Consider the following 11,621-nt stretch of genomic DNA (forward strand, 5'->3'; position numbering starts at 1 on the left):
GATGTTACGCTTCTTTCAGCTGTCTCTGTTTTGGGGAATGCAGGACTGGTGGTGAATGTCCAGCAGCTTTTGTCTGGTCTGGACCTCTAGGTCTTTCTGGAAACCTTCCTTAGAGTGGATTGTACCCAGGTGTGGTGGGCACTGTAAGGAATGGAGTATGTTTTTGATATTTGTGCTGTATGCGTTTTCCCTCCTCCCTTTCTACTCAAGAACTTGGGCAGAAGGGTGACTCCCCTGCACCCATCTCTCCTATCTCCCCTCTCCACTCACCCGACTCTCTGGAAGAGCTGTCTCTGACCGAGAGTCCCAACCAGCCCCCTCCCCCAGGATCTGCTGCACCCCTGGGCTCCTTCTCCACCACACCCCCCAATATTCTCTCCAAGAATATGCCTTGGGATGGCGAAGAAGGCGACTCTGGACCCGGATGTGGTAAAGCCAAGGAGGACCTTCTAGATTCCCTAGCTGCTCCCTACCTGAGTTTAGGGAAAGACTCAGGGCCTCATAATCCGTGTGAAGACAGCGGCATTTCGTTTTCCCCTGAGGAGAAGATGATTAGCTCAGACAGGTCCTCCACCGGCCCCTCCCCTGTCAACCCTCTGATGATGGTTCATGAGTCTCACCTTACCTCCTCTAACCCAACAGAGCACTGGGATTCACCGTTCCTCTCATCTGAAGTCAACTCCAAGGTCTCCATGGATTCCTTCACCAAGGACACAACACCCATTAGCTCCTCCAGATATGAACCAGACGTTTGTGGCAACCAGTCTGATGAAGACGAAGACTTGAATTATGAGGTAAAGAAGAATAATAACCCGTTTGATGGATATTCCCCGCTAGCCGACAGTGGCTATTCCCATTTTGGAGAATCAAAATCTGACACCAAGATGTCAGAGAGTCCCACACCAGATCTGGTCCAGTACAGGCAGACTGGAGAGTCCCAGGAGAACCAACCATCCATCCTAGATGAGGGCAAACTTTTCGAGACCACTAAGAGGGCCAGTGAAGCCCTCTTGGAGTCAATGAACCAGTTCTCCTCTGGTCTGAAAGAAGATGAAGAAGAAGAAGATGAAGAGGACTCTGTTTTGCCGCCGTCGCTTCCAGACATCCTGAAGTCTTCCCCTCTCAACCCTGACAAAGTGGACTCTGGCTCTTCTGAGGGAAGTCCAGAGGAGCAGAGCCCCATCCTGGAACGCCGGATGATGGAGTCGCCCAACCCTCCGATCAACCTATCTGCTAACAACCCGTTTGCTTTTGATACCAAAGTGTCTCTCCTGAAGGAGATGACCGAGGAGATGGAAGCGAGATCTGCAGACGGTACAACTGTTGAAGACAGCAAAAGCTTTGGAGACTTTGATCTGGTCAAGGAGGCCGAGGAGACCACCCCGCCAAAGGTTAAAGCAGAGGAACCTGTCCAGATTGAGCAGAAAGACTGGTTCTCCAGCAACGATTCTCCCAAAAAGATTGAAAGGTTTGAGCCGCTTGACTTTCAGAGCAAGAAGACCACCGCTGAAGATTCAGACTCTGAGTCTCCAACCGCAGATTCCCTGTCACCTGTTCTGGAGGCCATGGCCAAGAACCCCGCCAGCTTCCAGGTAGAAACGGAGAAGAAAGACCTGAAGATGGAGCTGGAGGAGCCGGAGGTTGCTGAGGAGGTGTCTGAGCACGAGGTCTCCTCAGAGGAGTTTGAGTTCATTGAGCGGCCACCCCGAGGTGTGATCGATGAGTTCCTCGAGGCTCTGGACCCCTCCAAGTTCTCATCCCCGAAGCCTCCAGAGATCCCCCTGGATGATGACCTTGGCTTTGGCCTGAAGGACACGCCTGCCGCCGCGGAAAAGGTTCCTGAGCCAGAAGCCCTTAGCCAGAGCTCCTACCATCTCCTCACCCACGCCTCCCCACAGAAGACCAAGGCCGAGCTGGAGACCCCCCCGAGCCAGGCGCCACCCACCCGTCTGCCGGCCGAGAACCCCGAGCAGCCGGCCCCCCAGAGGAGCACCGCGGGCAGCAAACTGTTTAAGATGCCAAATCTGAACATAAGAGCAGGTAACAGAAAGTCGTCCCAGCATGGACTCCACCCCCAGCCCCACCCACGTCACCTCCCCTGCCCCCCTCATTCTCTGCCCCCCACCCATGATCCACCCACAAACACATACTCCTTGGTTTCCACCAGAACCTCCATCTTCATCCACATCCCATCCATCTCCACCTTTCAGTTTGACTCCACCTCCGCATACGTCACCTTCTGTTCCTGCATCGTCCCGGTTCTGTTCTGGTTCTGTTCTACATTAACTCCTGCGTTTGGTTCTGTTGGACTTTTGGAGCTTTTTGTTCATTGTTGAGTTCTTGTTTTCTCCTCTAACCCGTCCTCCGCCCTGAAACATTCTCGCTCCCTGGTGAGCGGGAACCAGAACCGGGCCGGTCCAGCTGCTGTCCTCAGTATGAGGGTGCTGAGTTAGACTCCTGTATCCGAGCTTTCCTCGGCTCTGGAAATAACCGGAGATATGGCTCTGCAACCCAACACCTCCTGAGGGGCCCCAGCTCTCTGTCACCAGAACCGGACCGGACCGGACCGCTCTGTTCCCTGCAGCCCTCGTCTCCGGAGCTGCTGGGTTCAGAAAAACATTCATAACCAACAAAATTAAAGATTTTAATCAGATCAGAAAGTAAAATGTTATGAAACGGAAACGGATCAGGAAGCAGAAACCAGGCAGATGGTCCTCCTCCTCTCCCTCCTCCTCCTCTCCCTCCTCCTCCTCTTCCTCCTCTTCCTCCTCCTACTCCTCCTCTTCCTCCTCCTACTCCTCTCCCTCCTCCTCCTCTCCCTCCTCTTCCTCTCCCTCCTCCCCCTCCTTCTCTCCCCCTCCTCCTCCTCTTCCTCCTCTTCCTCCTCCTACTCCTCCTCTTCCTCCTCCTCTCCCTCCTCCTCCTCCTTCTCTCCCCCTCCTCCTCCTCTTCCTCCTCCTACTCCTCCTCTTCCTCCTCTTCCTCCTCCTACTCCTCTCCTTCCTCCTCCTCCCCCTCCTTCTCTCCCCCTCCTCCTCCTCTCCCTCCTCCCCCTCCTTCTCTCCCCCTCCTCCTCCTCTCCCTCCTCTTCCTCCTCCTACTCCTTCTCCTCTCCCTCCTCCTCTACCTCCCCCTCCTTCTCTCCCCCTCCTCCTCCTCTCCCTCCTCCCCCTCCTTCTCTCCCCCTCCTCCTCCTCTCCCTCCTCTTCCTCCTCCTACTCCTCCTCCTCTCCCTCCTCCCCCTCCTTCTCTCCCCCTCCTCCTCCTCTCCCTCCTCTTCCTCCTCCTCCTCCTCTCCTCTCCGTCCTTCCCCACTTCCCCCTCCTCCTCCTCCCCCCTCCTCCTCCCTCTCCTCCTCCCCCCTCCTCCTCCCCCTCCTCCCCCCCCTCCTCCTCCCTCTCCTCCTCCTCCCCCTCCTCCCCCCCCTCCTCCTCCCTCTCCTCCTCCTCCCCCTCCTCCTCCCTGCATTGCGACATTCTCAGCTCCTCTCTCCAGAACCAGTCAGCAAATGTTCTGCTGATGTCATGCTGATCCGATCCGATCAGCCTCATTGATCTGCTGCCTCATCAGGTTCTGATGGTTCTACTGCTGCTGTTTTGCTGGCTCAGATATATTCATACACCCTCCAGCGGGATCAGCTGGATGCTGAAGCAAAATGTTTGCTGTGGCTATAAATATCTGTCAGTAAATAGAATAATTATTAACAAAAGTAGAAGACAGGGAATCTGTTCATTATCAGGAAAATAACAGCCAGATAGTTCAGTCTCAACATTTTATAAATAAACCCATAAATTATGTTTATGGCATAAATACAGACAAACTTCTCTACATTATAAAACAGTTTATTAACAAAAATAATTCAACCTGACATTTTAATCACCAATCTAGTAACTCAACTAAACTACTGATGAAAAGATCAAAGAATGATGTGGTGGACACACTATGCTAATCCACTAATAGCACAGCTAATTTTTAGTTTTGCACATTAGCATATTGCTTATCGCACTTAGCTTAGCTAGCCCTTTTTCCAGATAAATTCCAAAGTCCTATTAGTAGAAGCATTTCTGCTGTGCGCTAAGAATAACCACAATAATAATATCCTTTATTTAAAGGCCCCTTTCAAATGCAAAGCTAATGTTTTGTTTAGTGTGTTAGCCAGTGCTTAGCTCACTTAGCTCCACAGCGCTAATTTACCATGCTGCAGTAGTGGGCACACTTCAGCCAATCATGTTGCTGTAGCATGTTAGCATTAGCTTCCACTAATTACCATGTTGATTTTGTGCTTTAGCGTTAGCTTTAGAGTTAGCACAGCTAACTTTTTAATGAGCGGTGGCCACTATTGGTAATCAATAACTGATTGGATAATTGATTCTTGATCTACTGAGAAAGTGATGAATTTAATTTCTGTCTTCATAAATGAGACATTTTACGGACACATGTAGGTTTTCTGTTTGATTCTAATTAAAAACGCTGCAGCTGAATTAGCATTCACTAATTATTTTAGTCATGACTGTAGAACCTACTGGTTTCCTTCCAGTCCGGTCCGTCTGGATAACTTGAAATGCTGCAGGTGTTTATCGATGAGCCGGTTCTGTTCAACCCACCGGGTTTACGCTGCTGGATCAGAACCTTCATCTTATCTTTACAACAAGTTTTTGATTTTCAGACTGACAGCAGCTGGAAAAGGAACTGTTCAAAGGAATCATTAAAGGTCAGAATGAATCATGTTCATGGAGAGTGGATGGATTCTGCAGACTGACTACAGGTCAGAGGTCATGTTGGTGTTGACGTGGTTGGGGGGGGGCTTTTAGCTTGATCCCCCAGTGCATCATGGGAGCTGGAGTCTTTCCTGCTGTCTGGGTCTGACTCAGTTTGAAGCTTCAGACATGAAGTCTGATGTCTCTGCAGTGGACCAGAGGGAGCAGCTCCCCCTGGTGGCTGAATGCAGCCACTAGCAGAATATACCAGCTTTTCTCAAATGTTTATTTTTCCTGATTAAATAAATAAAACTGAACTTTGATGGATTAACACTGGAGATCTTGTTGGGTTTAAGGCCTCACAGAAACTCACTTTGGAGCGCCGTTCTTAAATTTACTGTCAAAAATTAATTAATTAACACTGATAGAAGAAAATATATGAAGGTTTAGTTTTTAAAATCAGTTTCAACCAGCTAAGTGTTAAGCTGGTTAGCTAAATATTCAGTTTACAAAGAAAATATTTCTCTAACTGAAAATTTAGCTCCAAAATATTTAGCTTTACACTAAATACATATGTAGCTTTATGCTAAATATGTAGCTTGGAGCTAAATGTTGTGCTAATAGCCTGAAGATTTGCTAAGTGAATAAATCCTCCATGTTTCCTGTGTAGCTGAACAAACAGCGGGACGTTTTCCATCGATCCGGCCCGATCGGTGCGTCACCATGGCAACCTGAGCTGGTCCCGCCCAGCAGGAGTCAGAATATAATCTGGACCTTTAATCTGCAGGAAGCAGGTCCAGATGTTTCTACGGAACAAAAGTGTTCTCAGATCCTGACCCAGAGGTCAGAGGTCACTGCCTCACATGGAGGCCAAAGGTCATTGAGCAGCTGGTTACAGGAGGAGGAGCAGCTCCAGTGGGGCGGGTCCAGTTGGTTTTGTCAGAACCAGGTTAGTATGGAGAATAATGCAGAAAGGTTTAATCTGGAGGAGGAGGAGGAGGAGGAAGAGGAGGAGGAGGTCCAGGCGGCTCCAGGCTCTGCGTCACGGTTCAGTCAGCTGACAGCAGGAGGAGCTGCTGTCCTTCCTCCTCCTCCTCTTCCTCAGCCTCTCTCTCTGCTCACTCACCCGGTTGGTGGGAATGTGTGTCTGCTGATCCGGTCGGATCGGGTCGGTCGGCATGGAGAGCAGCTGCTTGGAGAGGAAGGAGCCGGTCAGCCAGTCCTGGAGGGAGCAGGGTAGGCTGGTTCTGGTTGGATCTGATTGGGTCCAAATGGTTCTGATTGGATCTGGTTGTTGGGTTCGCAGACGGGACATTTGGACATGCAGCAGGCCGGGTCAAAGGTCAGGTTAATGATTGGTTGCAGGGGAACTGCAGTTAAAGCTGCAGTCCGACCAGAACCAGCTGCTGAGTTCTGCTCATCAAGCAGTCAGCTGGAGGTCTGCAGAGGTCCAAACGGGTCAGGCCCTTGGTGCCGCCTCCCAACCGCTGAGTCGGCGATTAGATCATTGATCCGTTTGGTTCTGGAGAACGGTCCAGAGGTTATCTGGTTCTGACTGGGCCAGGTTCTGTCCTGCTGGAGGTTCTGGATCAGAACCAGGAGGAAACAACAGAACCTATCAGAACCGGCTGGTTCTGGTCTGTTATCATTGATCCAGCTGCATGGTGACTCAGCAGCTGTGTGTGTGTTTGTGTGTGTGTGCCTCAGCTCTGGTTCTGGTGGACCTCTTCTCCCAGCATGCACCTGGCCTGCAGCTGATTTGAATGTTGGACCTTTTATCTGCAGCGCTTTGCTTTTACGACCTGCTTTTACAACCCGGGCCGACTGAACCAGGCTTATCAGTGCCGGGTCGGGTTCTGGACCGACTGAACCCAGATCAGCGGTTCTGACTCGTCTGGGACAGGACTCGGAGTCTCAGCCAAGAGGGACATGGTGATGGCAGCATCATGCTGTGGGAAAAAGGTCAGATAATTATGGGATGGTTGAGATCAGAGTTGATTCATGGGATAGAACGGCCTAGTCAAAGCCCAGACCTGAGTCCAGCTGGTTGTAAATTGGTCCAGATGTTCAGAAGATCTGCAGCCGGACCCGGTTCTGGGTTAAAAACAAGGGCATGCCGCACTTTTCAGATTTATATCTGTAGAAATATTGAAAAACGGAAATAGTTTTCTTTGTTTCCTGTTGTGATGATAAACTCATTTCCATCGCAGGCTGGATGAATTATTTAAATTAAATAAGTTATTGTGAGGAATTTGTCCAGATTTATTAATAAATCGGTGAATATTTTAATACGGTAATAAACTCTCCTGGCTGGTTTATTGATCATATATTGGAAATGAATCAGTAAATATGGTGATTGTCTCCTCCGTGGGGGCCGAGCTGCGCATGTCCCGCCCCCCGCCCACGGAGCGTGATCTCCGGTCAGCCGGAGGCGGAGCCGCCGTGCTGCTGCTGGAGGCTCCGGGAGGTTCAACATGGACGCCGAGCGGGGTTAGTGAGCTTCGATGTCCTCTGGTAGCGCTCTGGCAGCGGGCTTTGGCTGCCCGGGAGGCGCGCGGTGTGGGGCTCAGACCGGCACCTGCTGCGGGAGGAGCCGGCCTCCTGCGGAGGTTAACCCGGACTCTGAGGTTCGGTCCCGGCGTGAGGCGGGGGTCTGTCCGGGGAGAAGGGAGGTGAAGCGGGTCAAACGGGACGAGTTGAACCGGAGCGGTGGTGAAACCAGATCTGTGGCCAGGTAGAGAGCGTTGCGGTGCGGGCTCTATTTTTAGCCGGCTCCGGTGCCGCGGGCAGCCCGTTACCATATGAGGCAGGCGGCCACATTTGGAGCCCCGCTCCCCCTTCCTGCTCCGTCCGGTCCGCCTCAGCCGCTGGTTCTTCTGGGAACATGGCTGTCCGCAGGAAGCTAACGGTTAGCATGCTAACACCGGCGGAAGCGAGGCGGAAACGGCGGTGGGTTGAGCGGAAATGATCATTTCTGGTTTAATCGGAAGCAGCAATCGTGTTTAACTGAATAAAGTTTATATTTAGGTCGAGTTTAAACCCGCTGAGCTGGACGCAGGTTAACCTGCAGGAGGATGAAGTTAGTCTGTGATTCACAGCGTATTAAATATGGGAAGCCTTATAGAAACATCAGCAATAATTTGGTTATTCAGACTCATCACAGAAAACAATCTTAGAAATGACACAACTTAAAACAAAATATTTAACTAGCAAGCTAAATATTTAAGAAGATAAGTAAATATTCTGTAAAAATAATATTCATCTAGTTTTCAAACTAAATATTTAGTTTAGAGCTAAATATTTAGTCAGTGTAAAGCTAAATATTTAGCTTCCAATGTAAGCTTACTAAACATTAGAGCTAAAATTAGTTTGAAATTGTGACATTTATCAGTGAATGAATAACAATAAGGTGCAGATGTGTGTTTTCCTGTGTTTTCTCCTGACAGGCAGAATAATCAAATTATTTTGAGTGTAACTTTATAAACCTGCATAATGATGAGTTGTCCTGTTTTAGCGAGTGGATCAAAGTCTTTCCTCAGGTCTGTGTTTATGGTTCTGGTCCAAAACGGACTACAGGAGGGAGCTACAGGATCTGGACCTTGGACTAGACCACTCTGTTTGGTTCTACTGTAGAATCACAAACTTTAACCATTTAGCAGCTCAAACTGCCTGCAGCGTTAGCTTTAGCATGACATCAGCAGGAAGTGACACGTCTCTGAGCGGTTTGGACCTTCGGAGGCGGGACCTGATCAGAACTTTGGTCCGGTTGAACCAGGTTTCCCTCCATCTTCATGAACCAATCATCTGCTCCGATTCACCTGGATCAGTCATTAATGTTTATCAATTCAGCAGTGAAGCTCTGGTTCTGGTTCTGGTCACCAGGCTTCCAGCAGGTCACCGTCTCTCTGTGTCTGCCCCCTAGTGGTGGAGCTGGTGTACTGGCGCGACGTGAAGACGACGGGCGTGGTGTTCGGCGCGGCGCTGCTGCTGCTGCTGTCGCTCAGCGTCTGCAGCATCGTCAGCGTCTGCTCCTACATCGGCCTGGCGCTGCTCTCCGTCACCATCTGCTTCAGGATATACAAGGGCATCCTGCAGGCCATCCAGAAGTCCGACGAGGGCCACCCCTTCAAGTGAGTCCGCTTCTGACCCGGTGCTGCTCCGTTCTGGCCCGGTTCTGACATGACACCTTAAGATTCAGTGCCTCAGATGTTATAAAGTAGAATAATAAACACTTCCTGCTTCCTGGTCCACTTTGGTTCTGTTGGTTCTGTTCAGTGGTTCTGGTCCAGATGGGATTATTCCAGCACCACGGTTGGTTGATCCGCTTCTGGCTGCAGATCAGAACCTTTCTGAGTCCAGACTCATTAACTGGGATTACCAGGAGCTGAGCTCTGAGAATCTGGACCAGAACCAGCTGGATCAGAACCAAAGTGGATCAGAACCAAACCAGGTTCCTGCTCAGTTTGCAGCTCAGATGAACCCAAACAGGAGCTGGAATCGTTTTTTGATTCTTCAAAACCACAGAACCAGACATGGGGCCGAGTCGGACACTGTTACCATGGAAACCTTCTGACTCACCTCTGTCCCGCCCCGCAGGCTGTACCTGGACCAGGAGGTGGCGCTGTCCGCGGACCTGGTCCATAAGTACAGCGACGGGATTCTGGAGAAGCTGAACTGGACCATCAAGGAGCTGAGGCGTCTGTTCCTGGTGGAGGACCTAGTGGACTCCATCAAGGTGAGGCAGAACCTCTGGATCCGGTCCTGATTGGTTCTGCTAATAAATGGATTATTAAACACGAGGTTCTGACCCAGTTTCTCCCGCTGTTTTCCTGCAGTTTGCGATTCTGATGTGGATCCTGACCTACGTTGGCGCGTTGTTCAACGGTCTCACTCTGCTGATCCTGGGTGAGCGGCAGCGCCCTCTAGTGGCGTTTCTGTGGTAGTGGTGGTTCTGTGGCGGCGCCCCCTGGTGGCGCTGCAGCAGGCGGTCCTCTGGGTTCTGATGATGTCCTCCTGTTGCAGGTCTGGTCGGAGCGTTCAGCTGCCCTATCATCTATGAGAAACACCAGGTAGGACCCTGACATTACCCAGAATGCACCAGCAGTGCTGCTGGAGGTCCGTCCTGGTCTAACTTCCTGTCTCCCTCAGGCTCAGATCGATCACTACCTGGCGCTGGTCACCAACCAGGTCAAGGATATTGTGGAAAAGTAAGTCAACAGAAACTAATATAAAGTCAGACTGAGAATCTTGGCTGAGTTTCAAAATAAAAGCTGTGACTTTAGGAAACAGGCTTTTAATGTGAAAGAGCTTTACCAGGAAGTAGATGGTTCATACCCGATGATGTAACCACGTATCCTAGTGATATGAACACTTTGTGTAATAGAGTTTAAATTCTATTAAATAAATCATTCAGGATCCCAGTGGCGGAGGAGAAGACCTCACTGGTGTTACTGGTGTTACTGGGACAGCTTGTCTGCTTCTCCACACACGTTAATATTCTCAGCATTAATGCGTCTGGCACAGAGCATCACAGATGATGCTGCAGCGTTTCCTCACTTCATTTCTGTCATTTCAATTAGCGTAGTTTTGAGGTCGGTGACCTCTGACCCCTGCTGATGACCTCACAGTGAAACATCCCTTTAAGGCGCTGCTGTCAAGAACATCAAGTGTTTTATTTTGACATGTACGGCGGCTCACTTCCTGCCTCCTGTTTCCTGTTTGTGTTTCAGGATTCAGGAAAAGGTTCCCGGACTGAAGCGTAAGGCGGAGTGAAGGAACGGAAGGTCAAAGGTTGGATTCAGGAAGTCCTGATGGGAGGGGGGGGCTGGAGGAAACGAAATGAAGGAGGAAGAGGAGGATCAGGTGGGCGCTGCCCTTAATGTATTTGTCAGATTATGAAACTTTTCTTTGTTTTTTTTTTTCCATTTCAGAATTCCTTATTTTGTGCTTCTGGGAATTGTTCAGTGGCTTTGATGATGATGATGATGATGATGATCATCATCTGTTTTATTTCTGTGAACCAATCAGTCTCAGAAACATTTTAAAGCTGGTTGGCCCCGCCCCCTTTCCCTCAGCCTATCACAGGCGGCTGGCAGCAGCAAGTTGGGGAGGGGCTGCTGTGAGGAAGAGGAGGGGTCTGCACTAAACTCTTCATCGCTGCTCGGTAGCTGTAGAACCATGTAGAACAATCCGTTACCCTGTTAGATCATCGTCATCCCACTGTCTCCTAGGAAACGGCCGGGCGTTTCCCTCCGCCAGGTGTGTTTCCAGGTGAGGTGGGCGGAGCTTAAAGCGTCTGTTTGTTCTGCTTCTTTAATCGTGAATGATAAACTTCTTCTTCTTCTTCACCTGTGCTGATTAAACTCCGCTGGAGTCGTGTTGTGGAATGCATTGTGAGATGTAAACAGTTATCAATAAAGCTTCTAGACAAACTACCAGAACCGGAACCACGAGTCCTTCATGTCTGCCGCTAACCGGGTCAGAACCGGAACCACCAGAGGGTTCTGGCTAGACAGGAAGTGATGAAAGCAGAACACAGCTTACTCACGTTAATGATCTTTATTTAAATCTGACATAAAAACCTGCCATGCGGCGGCGCCCTCTGCTGGTGAAACATGGTCCCTACATCTGAATAACAAACCAAGTGCTGCAGTTTTACTTTAGTTACAATCTGTTTAAAAACCTCCAGTATATTTACAGAACTCAAAGCATCACTTCAATAATAGTGGATATGTAATATAATTATGTACAATATCATTAAAAGTAATTTCATATGAAAACAGCAGGAAGCTTCTCTGGCCTTATGGATAAATGTGGAGAAATTATTCACAGCTCAGCATGTAGAAAAATTAATGCAGTGTGAAAATTTGGATTAAAATTTTCCTCGCTACTTTTTCAGTCAATAAATTATAAAGAACCAAAACT

The 11,621-nt window shown here is 49.6% G+C and overlaps 1 protein-coding gene across 1 annotated transcript in view; it reads left to right on the plus strand.

The window, feature by feature from the left end:
• Window positions 1-11,137, plus strand: part of LOC106906419 (uncharacterized) — a 19,631-nt gene extending 8,494 nt beyond the window's left edge. The window contains exons 3-9 of the mRNA XM_014971686.2: window positions 211-2,040; window positions 8,620-8,827; window positions 9,294-9,432; window positions 9,533-9,602; window positions 9,720-9,766; window positions 9,846-9,904; window positions 10,427-11,137. Of these exons, the coding sequence (XP_014827172.2) occupies window positions 211-2,040; window positions 8,620-8,827; window positions 9,294-9,432; window positions 9,533-9,602; window positions 9,720-9,766; window positions 9,846-9,904; window positions 10,427-10,469 (2,396 nt within the window). The 3' untranslated portion in view covers window positions 10,470-11,137. The remainder of the gene's footprint in view (window positions 1-210; window positions 2,041-8,619; window positions 8,828-9,293; window positions 9,433-9,532; window positions 9,603-9,719; window positions 9,767-9,845; window positions 9,905-10,426) is intronic.
• Window positions 11,138-11,621: the final 484 nt, after the last annotated feature.

The sequence above is a fragment of the Poecilia mexicana genome, unplaced genomic scaffold, assembly GCF_051168715.1.
Source record: "Poecilia mexicana isolate PSO_F unplaced genomic scaffold, ASM5116871v1 scaffold_15, whole genome shotgun sequence".
Lineage (NCBI taxonomy): Eukaryota > Metazoa > Chordata > Actinopteri > Cyprinodontiformes > Poeciliidae > Poecilia > Poecilia mexicana.